The following is a 19,920-nucleotide window of genomic DNA, read 5'->3' as shown; positions in this document are numbered from 1 at the left end:
ATAATTTTATTCAACAGTTGGATAGTTTGTGAGACACCAAAGAAAACAAGAATGCACCTATGAGTTACAGAGTCCAAAATGGTCAGGCCTGTCTACTCTACCACCACTTATCCGATGCCACCGAGCGATCAGTCCTCAGAGAGTATTGAAATAAAAACAAAAACAACCCAACAACTTCACAATGACTATGTGAACGCCCGTACATTCAAAAAGAGCAGAAAATTTAAACGGTAAGGAAGCAAAGTTTGTGACTATGTTACTGGCCCTTCTGCCATGTCTAGTTTTGCCCCTCCCCCTCAGCATCTTTTCTCAACACACATTTTATTCATAATTTGCTTTGGACATCATTATTTTCCAGGGATCCAAAGGCATGCTTTTTCTTCTGAGAAGATCTTTTTCTGTCTTTCCCCTTTTTTTTTTCCTTTCTGGTTTGGTATCCAAAGTTTAAAACAGAGTAAGGAACCAGGAACTGTATTAAGACCTCCTTTTGAATACAGATTTGCACTTTGTAGAAATGGTCCATGTTAAATCTATGATCTGACAGTAACCTCTATCTGCAAATGCAAATTTCCTCTCAGCATCTGAATCACAAAGGGAAATGGATCGCACCAAATACCCCAGTAATTGTGTAAGGCCCTCAGAGCTGGATTTTGGCTTCAACAAGATTTCTATACAATTTACCACATTTTGAACCTCTTTCCAAAGGGAAAAAGAGGAATCCATCCCTGTGATTGTTAACTTTAGTTAGAATAGATATGTACATATAATACTGTCCAGGTCACCTGGATTTTACAGTGATATATAAACAAACATTCTTCATTCATGTTGATTAAAAAAAAAATCAATGGACCCATTTCCTTGTGTAATTATTGTATGGCTGGAAGTGAGTGCACATGCATTCTGTGCTTTGACACACACAAAAGTAGACCATTATCTGTTGAGAAAAATCTCGGGTTGGGCCTATTTCCTGGGTTAGGTTACATCTCGTAAAAAAAAAAAATGTCGGATTCGGTCGGGCCTCTGAACTCCGCTTTTTGAATCAAAATGCAAGCACGTGGTTCTGCTGCCAGTTCCAAGGGCAAAGACAAGTGGGCGTGGTTGGTGGGTGGGCCGATCTGGTCCTGACAGAGCAGGAGGAACTGTCCTGGAAATACCGCATTCTCTGTGGCCCGAGGGGAAGTGTCCTTTGGGACTGTGGGTCATAGAAGAAAATTTATCCTAAAATGGTCATAACATGCAATTTTCTTTTGGAGGCAGTTCAGTGCACCTGGAAAAGGAGCTGGGGTACAGATGTGGGGTGGAGAGAGGGCGGAGTTCCTCGTTACCCAACAGGCGAGGGGCACCCCGGGGGTCTTCTGCATTCTGTGTCTCGATTCTCCCCGGACCCTCGTCATTGTCCCACCTGCTCTGTCCTGCTTCACAACATGAAGAGATGTTTCCAGAAGCTTCCAGGCTAGAATGCTGCTTTACCATGAGCCACCAACATGGTGGGTTATAAAGGGCCTTGTGGGAGGCCCTGGATGGGATTCCTGACTCCCCCCTTGGTTGGTGCAGGCCTTGGGCCTCAGTTTTCTTGTGTGCACAATGGGAATGACAAGTTATTCACCTTTAATCCCTGGCACCTGGCACAGAGCCTGGCACTCAGTGCGCAGTTGGCATTTATGGAGGAAATGAATAGGCAACCACTTCACAGGGTCGTGATGAAGATTCAGAAAGATCATGGAGGGAGCCAGTACGAGTTCCCACGAGGTGCCAGTGACAGTTGCAGGATGACAGGAGAGCCACAGAGCGGCTGTAGGGATGGACCCATGGGCCTGGGGGGCCGGCACCACGCCCAGCACGGGGCAGATGCTCGCGAAGGGTGGTTTAAATGGTGAAGAAAACAGGCACACACATGGGATTCCGTTCCCCTTCCTCTCAAGAAACTGTAACAGACCTGGGATATTCAAAGACATTAAAATAACCTAAAAGAGGAGCTTGCAAATTCTCAGCATGAATTCACGATCCAAAAAGCAAAAAGGTGAGACCCTCGGCTCTGAAACAGTGGCAATTGCTCCATTTATCATCAAAAGAATCCCTGGCTGGCTTGTTTGAGCTTCGTTCTCTGTCCCCGGAGCCCTGATCTGGGGCCAGTGAGGCGCGCGAGAGAAATGGCCCCGGGGCTCCCGCGTCCCCAGAAAGGAACCTCTGGAGTGAAAAATTAACGCGCAGAGGTAAAAATCCTAATAAGGTGGGAACGACTGCACGCGGTTAAAGTACGGGATGAAAGAACTGAACTTCAAGGCCGACAATCACGTCGGTTTACTGTGAATCCTTTTTCCTGTTTTCAAACAATCACCAGCAAAGGCGGTCCGGCCCCGGGATGCTGGACGGACGGCCCGGCGCCCCCTGGTGGCCGCTCCGCGCGTGGCCGTGTGGCGCCTAGTGCATGTCGGAGTTCACCTTGTCCTGGAAGATGTACAGGTTGTTGGTGGCCGCGATGGCGATGATGTTCTCGGCCGGGTGCCAGGCCGTGTGCAGGATCTTTTTGGTGAAGTCCAAGCTGTCCACGCTGATGTCGTCCCGCCTCCGCTTGCCGCCCACGCACACGCGCCGCGGCTTGAGCACCGCCCGGGGCTTGCTGCTCTCCCGCGACGCCTCCAGGGTCACATCCCGCTTGGTGTTCCGGTCAAACATGCGGAAGAAGTTGTTGTAGGCCCCGGTCATGATGACGCTGGCGGGAGACGGAGCGGCGTCAGGTGAGGAAACGGAAGAGAGAAGCCCGCCCCTCCTCCCGGGGCTGCAGGGCCATGGCCCGGGAAGCAGACGGGGGACACGCCTGCCTCTTCCCACCTTCTCTTAGGGTCTCTTGTCCTCCCTCACATCTCGGCTGCCTCGGCATACAGACTTAGGGCCAGGAACTGAGACCCGTTTAATGCTCTGCCCCAAACATCATAAAAACATTCCCTTGTACTTTGTTTGCCCTTTAGTCCAAAAGAGAGAGCCCTAGACTTTCAGTAAGACCAGGCAACAGCAGAAGAGGAGCAAAGGGAAATAAACACAGGAGACACTGGGCTACAAACTCTGCGCTGACAAAGGGCAGACCCCTGAATCACCCAGATGTGGCCTCCTGGCGGGGACCCAGGACCCTCCTGGTGTCTGAATAGTTGAGTGACTAAATGATCACTGTCTGCACACCATCAATGTGCAGGTGTTCACAGACCTCCCCGTTCTGCTAAAGAGCATTCTACATTTGTCTATCCACTCCCCACCTCTCCTAAGGAGAAGGGATTCCTGTTGGACCAGAGGAAGGATGTCAATCTACACAGTAAGAGATGGGAGAGAAAAGAATACCACCTACATGGGCCTGGGCCTGGAGAAAGGGGTTGGGTTTTGGAGCAGCTGGGGGCAGGGCATACAAAGTAACTGGGGAGGTGGGAGTGAATTCCAGAAAACAATACTGAGGGTAAGGAAATGGTCCCCTTCAATGTTCTTCCCGAGAGATGCGGACAGATTGGAATCCCTCCTCCCTTTAGGAGATGAACTGTGCTTCCTGACGGTGTCATTGCTCCAAGATGAGCCACGAGGACCCCTCGGTTTACAAGGGTTATGCACATGAGCCATGTCTTCAGTATCACCCGAGTCACAGGAGTAATCCCGTGCGCTGGGCTGTGCAGGGTCAGATGCTCAGGCTCCCCGAATGATGTTGAGTCACAGGCTGAAAGTGACATATGTCCTCGTAACATATTTCCTTCTTGTGGGAGAACCCGGGCTGACACCAGGAGAGTGTGGTACCTGAGGCCCCAGCCTGTAGCATCTTTATGGGAGATCCAGGGAAGCCCACCTCCCCGGGGCCCACATGAGAATGGACAAGTTGTCATTACAAGTCACCTGTCACCTCGCCTGTGGACCATCTCTTAATGTCGGTCCTTTCTACATGGTGATGGCCTGGATGTGGATTGGGGAGGCCGCTCTGCTGCCTGGTTCCTGAAACTGCTCAAGGAGAGGGGTCTCCCCAGCAGAGGGAAGAGGGTAGAGTGACATCCGTCTCCTAATGTGATTGATACAGCACTTTGTCTCCTTTCTCACTGATAAGTCTGCCCCTCCGACCTCTGATCCTTCACAGAAAGGACCTTTCACTTGGCTTGGGGCCTGGCAAGTCTGGGCCAGGGACCCTGTTTAGGTTCCAGCCCACAAGCAGCTCCCTGCCCAGGCTGTGCGGTTCCTGGAGATGGCCGTGTGCCCGTGAGGCCGGCCTCCCACCAGAGCCACAATCTGCATGTTAGTGCTACCTGCCCTCGACACCCAAACTGCTCTCCCTGACCTTGTGTTCAGAGATGGATGGGTAGGTATCTGGGGGCAACGAGGATGGAAAGCCCCTTCCATAAAGTGGCTCTTCCGCAGACGTTCTAGGGGCATCCAGGTGGAAGGGGGTGAGGCCCACCCAGGCCCCAGCAGGGGGCAGAGGGCACGTGCCAACTGGGTGGTTGGAGAGGCGCTCCACAGAAAGACTGCTCGCAAATGTTCTGGAAGGTTCTAAGGGAACACAGGGAAAGTGCTGTGCCCTGGGACTGGTACATTTGGAGATTTTGAAACCACCCCCAGGCCTGAGAGGTGAGGGGAGGGAGGAGTCACAGAAGAGAGAGAGAGAAAGAGACAGAGCCAGAGAGATCTGTGTGAAGGGGGCTGTCCTCTGAAGGGAGCTGTGCCCAAAGGGACACAGTCAGCCAAGACGACAGGAAACAAGGGGGAATAAATGCTCCGGCCTCCCTCTCCACCCTCAGCCTCCTTCTAGGGTCCCCAGTGGTTAAACCCGGCCAGAAGCCAGTGGGCACAGAGGCCTGTGGATGCAGCCCATGGGGTCGGCCTCCAGGTATAGTCTCTGTGGAGGAGGGTGGAGATGAGAGCTGGAGGGGAAGGTGGGGACCCCTCCGGGCTCACCTCGCAGCGCTAATTGCCCGTGGGCCAGCAGCGCCCGCCTGTGCCTCTACCTCCCCAGCAGAGGCGGGGGCTCCCCGCGCAGGCGTGTCTTGTCTGAGTCCCCAGGGCCTGGCTTGGCCACCTATGGGGGAAGTGGTCCTTGAAAGAAAGACAACAGCCCGGCAGCAGCCAACAGGAACAGACCAAGCAGAGCCGCCCACCTCCCATGCCCCGGGGACGACGAAGACGCAGTAAATGCTTCGTAGACCAAATGCACTGAAGGGCCAGAAGCTTCTCTCATTCACTGCCAGACCTGCAGGTTCAGAAGGTACCTGCCCCCAGTAGGGGCTCACTAAGTATCTGACGAATGAATGAATGAATGAATGAGTGAATGGATCACTGAATGCCATGGCAGGGTCACACAGTCACAGCCACCCTCGGAAGACTCAGGAAGGCCTGAAACAACCTGCCCAGCCACCCCCCTGCACAGGGACAGGGGACAGACCAGGGGTGAGTGGAGGGGGCTTCTCGGACGCTATTTGGGGAGCGGTGGCAGGTGGCAGTCAAAGGGTTCTGCCTTTTAAGAGGTTTGTCTAATCCCCGGAGGTGAGGAAGGGAGGGTGGGTGGAGAACTCTAACGCGCTTTCTGGCTCTATTCTCTTCTGTTCTAAAACCTTAATTGGTGTGAATAGACCCGAGTGCTGCTGATGAAATGACATGCCTGCGGAGGTGCTGGGTGGGCGTGAGGAGCCCCCCACCACTGCTGGCGGGGGGTAGGGGGGTGGGGGAGAGTGCCCTCTTCTCCCTCCTTCCCAAAGAAGCCCCCCTTCTCTCCTCAGAGGTCAGCTCACCCCCGGGAAGGCTGGGTTGGCTCTGATGTCGCCTAAGTTATGGCCCGTGAGACTTCACGACAGTGCCACCGCCCATGGGGGAAGCCGGGAGGGGGCTAAGCTTGAAGATGCCCCCAAAGCAGAGAAGATCTGGCATCTAAACGTCACTGAAGCCCAAGCCCAGGTCTCTCGGGGCTGCCCTGGGGCTGCTATGTGTGCCAGCGGCTTCCCCTCGGGGTCCAGGCGTGTGACCCTTGCCCGGGTCATCACCGGAGTGCAGCGGCTCAGCCAGCCAAGGGTCGCCCTTGTTTGGGCCAGAAGACAGGGAGGAGGGCGGGGTGAGGTTGGCGCCTCCATGAGGCAGGGGGTGGGGTCAGAGGGGCCATCCTGCCAGCCAGCGCCCAAGTGTCCCAAGGCCAGGGCATGGGGTGGGGGGAGCAGGGGGTGCTGCAGGGACAGGGCCCGTCGCATTGACCTTGGCCTTCCCACACAGCCCGGGAGGTGACACCGGGGAACCACTCCCCGGGTCTGCGCTCTCCGCTGCCCTTCTTCCCGCCTCTCAGACACAGCAGGGCTGGAGGGGCGAGAGGAGGGCAGGTGAGCAGGTGGCAGCGACCAAGGGCCACTGCGGGTACGGGGAAGCCGCGCCCGAGTCTTCGTGTTCAGGAGAGACAGTGGGGCTGCGAGCACGGGCCAGGTGAGCATGCAGGGCCGGACCGAGGCCTGGAGCCCCTTCTGCAAGGTGAGCGAGGAGGAGCCCGAGGCAGGGACGAGGAGGGCGCGCTGGGCTAGTTGCCAGCGTGCGCGTGCGTGTGCGTGCGCGTGCGTGTGTGTGTCTGTGTGTCTGTGTGTGTGCATGCGTGTGCACGCCCTGCCGAGGGACTCCTCAGGCCTCGGGGGTCGGGGGTGACCAGTGGGGATGAACTCTGACCTCCCGACTCGGGGCAGCAAGCCCACCAGGCCTGTCTGCAGACAACAAGAGGGGGGCCTGCCTGGGACCCCGCCAGACGCCCCCTGTCACTCCCACAGCTGGCGTGCACGGGTGTCAGGCTCTGCATCAGGCTGGGTCACAGGGCGGGCCCCCGGCACAGGGACCTGTGCACAGGAGGTCAGTGCCGATGGAGCCAGGGGGGCCGAGCTTCATTATGAGGGGACCCCTACTTTTGCTCCTTCCTGATAGCCCGCTCTGCCTGGCCCTGGGACACTGGGTGACACTGGGATGACACTGCTAAGCCAGCAGCAAGAGAAGGTGGATTCTCTCCTTCCTCCACCCCTCCCTCATCTCCCCTCTCCTTGTGATGTCCCTCACCCCCACCCTATGCAGTGGTCCTCCCAGAGCCTGCAAAGGAGGAGCGTCACCTGCAGGGGCACAGACCCACCTAGAAGCTCTTAAAACCCATACCAGCCCCGCCCGGGGTGGGCTCCGCAGCCTGGGGGTAGGTGCAGCACGTTGGATGGGGGAATCAGAGAGTCCCAAGGGGCAAGGCCTCCCTTCCCTGGGCCCAGAGCAGCTGCTGTGAAGCAGAAAGAGCGGAGCTCACCAGCTCAGACTGGGGTCAGGAGCCGGGCAGGAGGCCCTGATGCTGGGTGACCTGGGGAAGACAGGGAGGGAGGCCTTTCTCTCTCCACCTGCTTTACTTGGGCCTAAAAGGCAAAGGCAAAGGCACACTCCACAAGCACATGCAGTGTGGACGGTGCTTGGGTCGGGTCAGCCACCTGGGTCCAGATCCCAGCTCTGCCCCTGACATGCTTCCTAGCTCCCCGTGCAGTTTTCCCATCTATAACATGGGGTAACTAGGGACCCCAGCCCCTGGTGAGAATGGACTAGATAACAAAGTAAAACACTTAGAACAGTGCTGAGCTCAATAAATCCCACCTCTTGTTATGTATTAAATGCCAACAGGTATTTCTGGATTCTAACCATCCGTGTGGCCTGAAGCCCCACCCACCTGTCTGACTGGGAGCCCAAGACTAGGGAAGCAGAAGGAGAGAGTGGGTGACGGATTCCCAGAGAAGGAATCTGCGTGCCAAGGGGCCCGACCAGGGGGGCCTCCCCCTCTCCCTCCCTGCCGGCAGGGGCAAGAGAAGAGAGAAGGCAGCCCTCCCGCCACCCATTTCTCTAGGGAACAGTTCACAGAACCCAGTGGGCGCTTTCACACAACACCCATCCTTCTCCTGAGCCATCAGGGGAAGGGAGAGTGAGATCATTAAAGTTATTTGCAACCCACACAGCTGCTAATCCTCCTTCCATTTGGCTGAGGGATCCAGCTGACACCTCTGGGGGGGAGGGAGCCCCACCACACCTGCAGGGAGGGGTCTCTCTCACCTCGGAACACCAGGTCCCAGCGCCCTGCAAACCACATCAGGAAAGGATGGCCCATTGCTCCCATTCTTAGGCGTTCTCTAACATTCCAGAAGGTTCTTTTAACAGGGAAAAGGGCAGTCCCTGCCCTGGCTTGCATCTAGGCAAGTTACTTCACCTCTGCCAGCCTTATTTTCCTCATCTGCACGTGGGGACCACGGTCCTGGCTGCCCTTGTCCCCAGGCTCTCTTCTTTCCACTGGGGAAAGGCTCCTGCCCCATCCCTGTGGTTCTGGAGAGTGTGACAATCATGGTGCTCTACCGCCCCCTGCTGGCCAACTGTGGCATGCAATAAATCATGTCCATGCTGATTGGCTCCAAAGTGAGCATGTGACCCAAACAAAGCCAATCAGATCCTTCCATGAGAATTTTCCATATACCTAGAAGGGTGATTGTGGGCTGAGAGGACAATGGAAGGGGGACTATTTGGAGTCACCATCCCGAACAGCAAGGGGGAGCCATCTGTAGTAGGAGAGGATGAGGCTAGTGTTTAAGAAGAAGCAGGGAGGCTCAGAGATGGGAGTGGACAGAGAGGAGATGGCCCCAAAGGTACAGCATGAGCCCTGGGGTAGCCTTGCTGGAACTTCTCAGAACAAGCTTAGGCTTATCTGATTCCTGCAACTGGAAGATACTTGGTTGACACAAATCCCTTCTTCCCAGGCAGAACAGATCAAGGGGAGCTTCCTAGAAGAGGTGGCATTTGAGGTGGGTCTTGGTGGCTCAGCAGGGTTCTTTCAGACAAGGCAAACAACAGACTGGTGTGTGCAAATCATCGGACCATCCGCTGCCAATATGGAGCCATGGCCTTGCCAGGAGTTTCACACACAGGGTCTTATCCTCAAAGCAGCCCTTGAAAGTCATGATTTATTAGAACTACTTTCCAGGTGAGCAGACTCAGAGAAGTCAGGTGGCTTATTCAAGCATGCAGTTGGAGAGTGGTGGAGCATGGTCTGGAAATCGAGGGTGTCTGACCCCAAAACCGCTGCCCTTTCCTCGCCCCCAGGCTGCCCATCTAAGTCTTGCTAGAGTTGGGTAAGGGGAGCTGTGAGGGTTGTCAGATGTCCACCAGCTCTGTGCTGCTACCTATACAACTGGCATGCTGGAAGCTTCCCATTAACATGAGGATAGAAAACGCTGAGCTGAGGGATTCAGAAGGTTTGCTTTGGTTTTCAAGGGTGGGGGCCCTGGAGGGCAGCACTTGCTTCTCCCCTTTGCCTCTGAGCTCCTGGAAGGCCGGGACCAGGCTTTATTTACCTTGGGATCCTCCTCTATGGGGCTTGCTGGGCTCATAGGATGCTTGTGTTGAAGTGGAAGGAGGTGGCATACACCTATGCCTTCCAGAAGGTCAACAACCATTGACTGGACACTCCTGAGGCCCCAAGTGAGGGGCTCAGGATGGGCTGAGCGACAGTCCCACTCCCAGGGGCACCTCAACCAGTGGGGAAGGCAAACAGAGGCAAGATGAAAACATGTAATAAATGCTAAGGCACAGAAGGAAAACCCAGGAGGCTGGGGGTGTCAAGATGGAGAGGACCCCGAGGGCTTCCTGGAGGAGGTGGCCTTGAGTTGAGTCAGTAAAGTGAGGTGACAGCAGGAGTGAGCCAGGTGCAGTGTGGTCAGGGTGCCAGGGGGTGGGAGTAGAGCGGGTTGTGGAGGAAGGTGGCAGGAACTACCAAGGCTGGGGTGGCTGGCATGTAAAGTGCATGGCAGGAAGTGGTGGGTGAGAGGCAGGACAGCAGCTCCAGGCTGGGCACCTGAAAGCCAGGAAGAGAAGGCGGCTCCAGTCTCTGGAAGCCCTGGATCCCTGTTCATGGACGCCCCCTGGCGGTGATGTGAAGGAAAGGCGGGCAGTGGTCACAACAACTGGGAGCCCAACGCATAAAGACAGAAAGACAGACAGGCAGACAGACAGACAGACACGCACAGTGTGGAATCCCCTTTTTGCCGTCTTCTGAGATTCTAATAGACCCCCCAGCCCCAGACCTACTGCCGGTAATCCCTGGGGAACCCCCAGTGTGTCAGCCTGGGGGCAGGCCCCTGGAGGGAGTGCCGCGGGTCCCCTCTGACCCCGCTGCATCAGCCCGGTCTCAGGCCAGGGCCGCCACCTGGTTTTCTAAGTGTCCTTCAGCGGACGCCCTGTGCCCACCGTACTGGTTCCTCTGAGAGCACTGTCCACTTGGAGACTCCTCAGGCCAAGTGAGCCCCAGGATGCTGGCAGAAGCTCTAGGGGAGCCCCACCCCGGACACAGCAGCTCGACCCCCCTTGGGTCCCCACCCATCTTCCCTGGCGGTCCCGGTGGGTCTGTGCTCACAGCCACTCAGGGTGGTAGCACAGAAGCTCTCACACGACCACGGCAGTGCCGGCCACACTCAGAAATCGGGGACAGCCCAGCCTGCTCCCGGCCGGACACGCAGGACTGACGGGGTTCATGTGGATGGACGCACCCTGGGATGGCACCTGAGTCGAAGGCTGCCGGCTCTCACTCCGCCCCTTCTCCCTCGCCAAACCCGCTCCGCTTGTGAAGTGAGACGGGCGACAGGCCGATATCCTGGCCAGAGTGCTTTTCATCCCTGCACGGTCTGGTCACCTGGGTCCCTGCCCTGGGCCTTCCCTGTCCACACTCGCCCTGGGCTGAGCCAGGTGATGGGGAAGCAGGAACTCAGGTCAGGCTCCGAGCCATTACCCGGGTGGGTGGGGCTGTGAGAGGCAGCTGCACCTGTGATAGCCCCCAGCCCCAAAAGGTGCAGGAGCTCCGCCATGCTCCCCGGAGCCCAGTGGGCCTGAAGCTACAACCACGATGGCCGGAGGAGGGTGGAGGCAGGTGTAGACCGGTGGCTAAAGCCCTCCCCGCCTCGGGGCTCTGGCACCTGAACAGCCCTCACTCCTGACAACCTGGGGAAGGGGCTGCACAGTGAGGGACCCGGAATTGACTAAAGATGTTTCCACTACCACTCAGGAGAACAGGGCTCCACATGGATGTTAAGTATAGTTTCAGAACATGAAGTTTCATTTCTGCCCTTGAATCTGAGAGCTGAGAGCTCGAACCTGCTACAAGAAAGAATGGGACTCCTTGGAACACCTTGATTCCTCAGGCTTGATAACAGTTAGTTCCCTGACACATCCCGCCCAGGTCACCAGCCGGCCCTGCAGAGTGGAAGGTCCCTAGTTAGGTGGGTGGGGTCCAAGGTCTGAGGTTACCTGTCGCTCCCATTCCAGGCGCATTCGAACTTGTCAAAAATGCAGTCGTTCTCATACAGGGAACAGAGCTTGCTCCGAAGGTAATCGTGGACCTGGTGAGAGAAGAGGACGGGGTGAGTCGAGGGGGGCACCCCGACAGTCCTGGCCCGGCTCCATGAGGAGGGTCTCACTGAGCAGGGCTGTGCCCTCCGGGGTCTGAATGGCACTCCCAACTCAGCCCTGCTCATCGGGAAGGGTCCATAGCCTGGCACATGGCCGACCCCTGAGCTGTGGCCAGAGAAGGGACAGTCACAGTGACAGAGGGAATAACGCCGACGGGGACCAAATCCTGGCTTTGCTCCTCCCTGGCTGTGTGACCCTGGACAGTGTCTTCACCTCTCTGAGCCTTGGTTTATTCATCCTTAAAGTGATAAGAGCACACACCTCATGGGCTGTTCTGGGATCAAATGTAAGTGACTATTTGGTATAGGGTCATGTCCTCTGAGGACCATAGTTACCGTGAGCACACTGGTGACCATCATGGAGAAAAGGGGAAGGAGAATTCACACAGGCCTCTCAAGCGTGATCTCGGCAGACGCCACCTGTCCCGTTTTATAGATGGGGCACTGAAGCTCAGAGGTTAAGTAACTGGCCCAGAGTCACACAGCGTACAAGTGGAAGACCAGGATCCTCTCCCAGGGTTACCAGACACCACAGGAGAGATGGCGATGCCCCATGACCTGCATCCATCTGACTGTAGCCCCATCCCACAAGCTCTATACCCACGGGGACTTCTGGGTGCCAGCTCTCTTCAGGGACATGGCCCTGCCCTCTGGGTGGCGGAAGGGGCAGGTAAATGGGTAACATGAAGCCTGAACTCCTGGCTCTGCCCCTCTGTGACCCAGGGGAGTCACTTAGCTGCTACGAGCCTCAGGTTTCCCGTCTGAAAAGCGGGTCATGAGATTCCCCCCGCCGGAGAAGAGCATGAAGATTCAGGGCGACGACCATGGGGCAAAGCACCAGGTAGGTGTTTGCGACCCCGATTAACTATGGAGAGGGATGGAGAGAAAAAAATGTCCAACTCCTGCTGGGCAGTGACATTGGCCACAAACCAAGGGTCAAGTGCAGGGAGGGGTGGGGAAGAAAAAGGGGGTTTTTGTCCTTTTCTGTCGGGGAACCTCTTATTCATCTTTGAAAACCCAGCTTTAGAGTAGGTCTCCTCCTCTGGCAGCCCCCCTGGATTCCCCCGGGCTGAACTTCTCTCTCTGACTTCTCAGAGCATCAGGTGTACCTGAGGCTCCTGCCCTGACTTAGTGTTTGTATTGACCCCGCAGCCTGGAAGGTTCTTAACACAGGACTTCCTCAGGCCTCGGATGGCATGCCCCTCCCCAGAGAGGGCTCCCTGCCCGCCCTTTCCACGAAGCTTGCTCCGCTGCCCTTCTCTTCCCACTCAACCTGCACTCCTGCTTTAGTTTTATTTTTTGGCCGTGCCTCGCAGCTTATGGGATCTTAGTTCCCCAATGAGGGATTGAACTCGGGCCCTCAGCAGTGAAAGTGCCGAGTCCTAACCACTGGACCGCCAGGGAATTCCCTGCACTCCTGTTTTAAATTCTGTCCATACGCTGACATTACCCAGATGTTTCTCTCCAGCCAGGACCTCTCTCCCCAAAGCCCACACTGGACCGTCCAGACCCCTCAAGGCTAGTGAACCCTGGTCCCTCTACCGTCCCCCATCCTTCCCGTACAAAGGTACAAAGGCCACAGTTGACAGCAAGTTTCCACACACTTCTTGTCTCTCATACCCACACTCAGCCTGTCCAGAATCCAAAGCAATCTGGAACCCAGTCCCTTCTCACCACATCTGTCCTACGTTGCCACCCTGCTCCAAGCACCACCACCCAGCTTATTGCAAACGACTCCTGACTACTCTCCCTGTGTCTGCCTACACCCCAATCCCCAGCCCTGGTCTATCTTACAGGCAGCAGAGGGATCCCTTTGAAACCAAGCTGAATCACATCATGCCTCTGCTCAAAACCCTCTGGTGCACACAAGTCTCCCTGGTCACCTCTCTGACCTCAGGCTCTTCTTCTCTCCCATATGTTCACTCTGCTCCAGCTGGCTCCTCACCATTTCTTTTTTTTTTTTTTTTTTTTTGGCCATGCCGTGCGGCGGCATGTGGGATCTTAGTTCCCTGACCAGGGATTGAACCAGCGCCCCCTGCATTGGAAGCGCAGTCTTAACCACTGGATCCCCAGGGAAGTCTCTCCTCACCATTTCTTGAGCGCACTAACCATGTTCCTGCCTCAGGACCTTTGCACTTGCTCTTCCTCCTCTGGGAACACCCTCCCTGTAGAGGGTTCATGCCCTTATTTCCCCTAGGCTTCAGCATCCCTGCTTTCTCTGCCTCAGCCCCTGGTTTGTCACTCTTTTGGAAGCTTGTGATTATTTCACCTATTTGCTTGGTTTCTGGTCATCTTCCCTGCTGAAACGGATGCCCCTCTAGGCAGGACTTATTTGTCTTGTTCCCTAACAATTTCCCAGTGGGGTGCACAGGGCCTGGCACATCACAGGACCTCAATACATTTTTTAAAAATAAATGAGTGGGGTTAGAGGCACCTGGAGACGGTGGGGCTGGGCTCCCCAGGTGGGCCACCTGTCTGAAGAAATAGCAGGGCCCTCCCCCAGCTGTTCCCCTTTCTCCACTCTGCTTCCTCAAAAGCCCTCAGCGCCTCTCACGTGGTGTGTCTGTGGCTAGTGGTCTCCTAGCCCATGGCCACACCAGGCTCAGGTTCACTGTGTTCCTGTCATCTGGGACCCTTGAGGGTGAGGCCACGGCTCCTCCCTCCCTCTGAGCCCAGGGTCTATTGGGGCACAAAGCACCAGCCCCGTATGTGTACGACTAAGATGAATAGGGATAAATGGTGCCTGATGTCATTCCTGGCCACAGACAGATTGTTAAGATGCTCGTGTTCACCCCTCCAGGTTGGCATGTTTGTGTGTACTCCTTGCAGTCAAGGCAGCCTCACTGATGCACTTGTCCAAACACACGTGCTGTTCTCTCCTGCATACTGAGTGCCTCCTGCCCTCTGGTGGCAGGGTGAGGAAAGGTGTTGACTATGGAGTAAGAGAGACGAATCTAAGGTCGGCTGCTTGCTACTCTACCACCACAGATACGCCATTTAACTCAATTTTCTCCAAATAAAATAGGATAGAGAGAACACTGTCCCCACCTCCCAGGACAGCTGGGAGGCTTAGAAGAGGAAAAGTGTGCCAAGGTCTTAGGTCAATGAAGCACATGCTAAGGCTCACTCAACACCCATCCCTACTCTTTTCTCCCTGTCTTCTTCAACCACAGAGGCCGTAAACCTACTAATTTTTCCAGCCTGGTCATGGGCCTGTTCTAGCCAATGAGTTGTAAGAGGTCTTCTGAGGAGTGTTCTGGGAAAGCTTTTGTGTTCATAATAAAACATACCACAGATCCAACCAGCACAGTCTTTCACATTTCCTCCTTTCCTGAACAGATGGTCGACATAGTTCCTGGAGTTGTGGCAGCCATTTTGCCACCATGAGGTATCAAATATGAAGGTAGAAAACCAACACTCAAACGATGGTGAACTAAATCACAAGTGGCTACTGGGACACTGAGCAGGTCACAAAGCCACTAACTGTTCTAGGATACTCCAGGCTTCTTGTGAAGGGAGAAAAGCCCCTATCTATTCAGTACTGCAAGTCAGCCAAACACAATTCTGTTATACACAATTTCCAGCACCTAACAGCTAAAAAATGTTAGTTATGTTGGTTTTATGTAAAGATTACTATTTTAGAATCAATAGGTCAGCTGGGTCAGAAGCCAAGCACCCAGCTTTGGACCTGGTCCTCCAGAGCAGTGATTCTCCCACTTTATTGGGTCCTCACGTGCTTTGGGAATCTGAAGGCTCTGGACCCTCTCCCCACAAAATGCTCACATTAAACACTGCACCTAGCTTCAGGGTCTGGGGACTTTTGCTGACACCAGGGACACGAAAGGCTGAGGGGCCTCAGAGGGTTGGACACAGTCATGTCCCTGGGCAGGCTCTGGGAAGGGCATGCTCTGGGAAGGTGCCAGAACAGTCAGTCCCACAGGCCTGAGCAGGGGTTAAGTCATTCCTGCCCCAATCTCTGACCCCTCCCATTCCCAAGGGTAGAGGAGGGGCTGATCCCTTCCTGGGATGTACAGTGGGAGCAGGAGGCCTGCTGGGTCAGAACCAGAAGGAGTGGCAGGACCTCCAGTAAACACAAGTGGCTAACAAAGGGGCCCTTTCATGAATCCATCATCCCGAGGAAGCTGGGGTCGGGGGAAGGGCACTGGAGCCGCCCCAGACGTCCCTGTGGGTGTGGAGCTGCCAGAAGCACACGTGTCCCAGGTCAGACTCTGAGTACCCCGTCTTCCCCTCTCAGCTCTGTGCCCCTTCCCAGTGAGGCCCCTCCACCTCCCAGGACACTGCCCTACCCCAGGCCTTGGCAGGGAAGGAAGACAGGGAAGGGGGCTGTGCAGCTCTCATTTGGGCCCCGAATCTGTCACTGCCCAACTGTAAGGCAGCTCCCCATATCCTAACCTCTCAGCATCCCAGGTTCCTTTCCTGTCAAGTGGGGACGGTGGTACCCCATTCAGAGGGGCAGTAAGGAATAGAGGTGAAAAATATATGTGGCACTCTGTGTGCACCCGATACTTGGTAACACTATGAGGGTTTGGCTGGGTCTTCTGGGGGGGGGAGTGTTTTCCCACTCACATCTGCACAACCAAATCCTACTCATCCTACAAGGTCCAGCACAAATGTCACCTCCTTCAAGAAGCCTCCCAGACTGCCCCAGCTAAAGACATAACTGGCGCAGCTTTAAAACAGTCCCATATTTCTTTCCAGTCCCCGCCAAATTTTAACATCACGTGAATTTTGTTTTCTACTCCCTAATATATATGGATGAATCATAACAGAAAAATAATAAACGACTTTCCAGGAAGGTGTCCCATGCTTCATCCTGTATGCCTGGCTGAAGAAGCCTGCACCGAGGATTTAGAAATGTACCCCGCTCCCATTTCACCACTGTATCACTAGCTAAGGATGCTCCCTGGGAGAGGGCAGTGCTTAGCCTGCATTAATGGTAGGACTGCAGACGCCGGCTCCGGGGGAGGGAAGCCATTGTCTGCACCCTCAAACTGAGCCCAGCCTGATGCTCATCTTTCTCCCCTGGACCTTGGACTGCAGGCCTAGTCACAGCCCTGCCTCAGGGCGGGAGCCAGCAAGCAGATGACACACAGCTCCCCGTGAGGTGGGCCTGAGCAAGTTCTCCTGTCCTTGGCTGAGCTATGTGGGATGAGCTGCCTGATTTCTCAAGCCTCAGTGTCTTCACCTGCAAAATGGGCTTATGAAAGCCACCCTATAGCTGGGAAAGCCCCTCAGTGTGAGTTCTCAGCACAGGGAAGGGCGGCTGCGGGTCTCCCACCCGCAGAGGGGCGGCATCAGTGCCCACCTGGTAGGTCTCTATGGGCCGCGCCTCCATGTTCAGGTCCCAGACCTTGACTGTGAGGTAATCGCGGGTGAGCATGTACCGGCCGCTGTGGCTGAACTTCACGTCCGACACGGAGGAAATAATTTCCGAGAAGAAGGAACGGTTGCTGGGGTCCTCGGGCTCTTCAAATACTGCGGAGACAGAAACAACCACCGTCACCGGGCCGCTCCCACCCGTGGGGTCCGAACAACAGACGACTCCGTTTCCACTCTGGGCTCATGCGGTAGGTCATTTATTCATTCATCAAACTTATAACTAAATACAGGTCAGGCCCAGGCCCAGATGGATCCTCCAAAGAGGGAAGAACCAGCTCTTGGAACAGTGTTTATTGAGCATGTACTCTAAGCCAGATTCTGTGCTGAGCCTTTTCCGTGTGTTACTTTATCTAATCCCCCAATAAAAACATCAGGTCGGTACCACTAATATTCCCATTTTATAGCCAAGAAAACTGAGGCATGGATGGCCTCAGAGCTGGAAAAAGTGGTGGAGGAGGGATGTGAACCCAGAGCTGTACTCAATGTGCTGCTCTCTGCTGCCTCCTGCTGGTGATGCCAAACGCCAGGACTGTGAGGTGTCCGGGCATCCTCGAAGGTGCTGGACCACGTCCTGGACTAGGCTGGGCACTGCCTGTGGTTCTAACTGGCTCTGGGGCCTCTGTTCATGGTGCACTGGGCACACATGGCCGAGCCCCACTCATAGGTATGTTCTGTTTGGCTGCCATGTGGGTTGTAGCAAAATCAAACCTCGCTACCACGGATGCAGCCTGAGTCCCATTTGCTGCCTGCCACCCACCTCCTATTATTTTAGACCAGCTGCTCCAGACAGGAAGTTGCTTACCTGACCCCTGAAGGCAACAGCTTGCTGCCTTTACCAGAGACCCCAGAATGGGCAGTGAGCGGCTCCCCATGCAGCGTCCCTTCCCTGCTGTCCCCCATAACCAGGCCTTCCTGACACAAGGAGGTTCCCATGCAGCAGGACAAGCTCTTCCAAGTTCCATGTCTGTTGCTGGCTGTCCCAATAGTTTGCCCACCTCACTGGACAATCAGATCCTACAGTGGCCCTTGTGCTGCAGCAGGATGGAAATTAGGGTCCCTGCTGACCATTTAGGACCTGGGCCATGGATGGGCCTGGGGGTCAGGGAAGTGGATGGGGTGGTGGGTTGGCAGCCATCTACAGCCAGTCTGGAAGGACTTTTAAACATTTGACAACCTGCCCAGCTGTCCCCACGGGCACCGGCTGAGTGGCTGCCCTGCCTGCTGGTCTCGAGGCTCCAGGCTTAAAACAGGGAAGCAGAGAGCTGATCACATGTCCCCAGAGGCTCACAGGAGTGCCCTTCCTGCTGGCCCCTCCTATGTGGGAAAGTCCCATATCCCACTTCCCAGGTCTGTCCCAGCCCCTTACCCCCCATCTGGGAACCCATTCTTCTTGTCCAAGGTAGACACTGCTCCTGCCTTTCCCAGAGATACAACTCCTGCCCAGCTCCCCTCTGCAGGGTGGCTGGAAACATTTCATGCCGATCGGAGGCTCCCATGTGGTCATGCCTACATGCATTCACTCATCCTCTCAGTTAACCAGTCCATACTGAGTGCCCACCATAGCCAGGCACTGTTTGAGGGCCTGGAATGCTGCAGTGAGCAACACCCCCATTCTCCTGGAGCCCACATTCTCCTCCCGGAGACAGACAGTAAAACTCAGTGACATGCGATACCGTTGGGCCGTGGTGGAAGAAAGATAAAGTAAGTGAGGAGACAGAGAGAAATGGGAGCTGGTGATTTGGATAGACAGGGCCTCTATGGGAGAGCACATCTGAGCAGAGACGTGAATGAATGAGATACCAGGGAGTAGAACTCCAGGCAGAAGTCATAGCACGTGCAAAGGCCCTGAGACAGGGATGAGCTGAAGGCCACATAGGCTGAGAAAGGCGAGAGCGAGGGGCTGTAAGCCACGGGAAGGGCGTCATCCTGTAGGCAATAGGGAGTCACAGAAGGGCTCGGAGAGAGGAAGGGCATGGCAAGATTTGGTTTTCTCCAGGATTCCCCTCCCTGCAGTGGGGAGGAGACCTCCTTGTGGGTCACCTTTAGCCTCTAAAACCTCTGCATTCTGATTGGTCATCTCACATAATCGTGCCCTGGTACACTGACACCTTTATTTTTGCACGTATAAACATATGTAATTTTTCTTTGTTAAGCCAAAAAAATTAAATCAATGACATTTCCCTCTTAGATGCCTGGAATAAAGACAAATTCAATACTTGATTTCTTTCTTGAACTAAAGCACTGAGATTCTGTATTGTCTTTAAATGAACAGGGGTATAGACCTAATACTTGGGAGAAATGGGGCAGAGGGTTTGAAAGAAGATGCACCTCAAACTCTCTTCAGGGATCTGGGTGGCCCCCAGCACTTCCCGTGGTATGTGGCAGGAACTCTCTCTTGACTGAATTAGCACCTCTGCTGCTAGGCGTCAGACAGAAGGTAAGACATAAAAGCATAAAGCGGGGTCTGTCTCTTGCACCCCGACTTTGTACCCCTCGCCTGCCTCGGTGGATTCCTCCAGCCTCCACCCGAACCACTAGGGCTGGTCCAGCTCACTTCGCCCTGCACCCTGCGGAGCTTCTGGCACGCGTTGTGGGGTTTCGGTAGGCAGATGGGGACCAAAATCACAGAGGAGCATCCGCACTGGATGTCACAGAGCCAGGGGCTGCGTCCTCTGCTAGCTTTCAGGAGCAGAAAACCACAAAGGTCAAGGGCTGAGAGGATGACCTAATCCATAGTTGAAAACAGAAGCACCAAACGGCCCACTGCAGCCTCAGTTCTGGCTGTACTTGTGCACTTCTGATGGTTTTTTTAAGCACAAAAGCACCAGAACTGAAAAAGATTAGTGGCAAGGATATTAACAAGCCTGAAAAAAGTTATACCTAGAAGTTCTTCATTTTCTTGTCAAATATTTCTATGAAATTTTTGATACAACAATTTTTTGTCAAAAGACTGCAGAATCTTCCGTATCAATCCCTCCCCCTCCCCCTCCCCCCCACACAACCTGCACGTCCCCAGGCCATTAATAAGAGATAAGAGGGTCTCCCTTCTAATTGACGGAATCACTAAGGA

General features: G+C 54.9%; 1 protein-coding gene across 1 annotated transcript in view; it reads right to left on the bottom strand.

The window, feature by feature from the left end:
* Positions 1-2,421: 2,421 nt before the first annotated feature.
* Positions 2,422-19,920, bottom strand: part of PPP2R2C (protein phosphatase 2 regulatory subunit Bgamma) — a 137,424-nt gene continuing 119,925 nt past the window's right edge. The window contains exons 7-9 of the mRNA XM_061191667.1: positions 16,777-16,946; positions 11,290-11,381; positions 2,422-2,713 (exon numbers count right to left, since the gene is read on the bottom strand). Coding sequence (XP_061047650.1) covers positions 2,422-2,713; positions 11,290-11,381; positions 16,777-16,946 — 554 coding nt within the window. The remainder of the gene's footprint in view (positions 2,714-11,289; positions 11,382-16,776; positions 16,947-19,920) is intronic.

This window comes from Eubalaena glacialis, chromosome 5, assembly GCF_028564815.1.
Source record: "Eubalaena glacialis isolate mEubGla1 chromosome 5, mEubGla1.1.hap2.+ XY, whole genome shotgun sequence".
Taxonomy (NCBI): domain Eukaryota; kingdom Metazoa; phylum Chordata; class Mammalia; order Artiodactyla; family Balaenidae; genus Eubalaena; species Eubalaena glacialis.
This window is presented reverse-complemented; position numbering and strand designations above follow the sequence as displayed.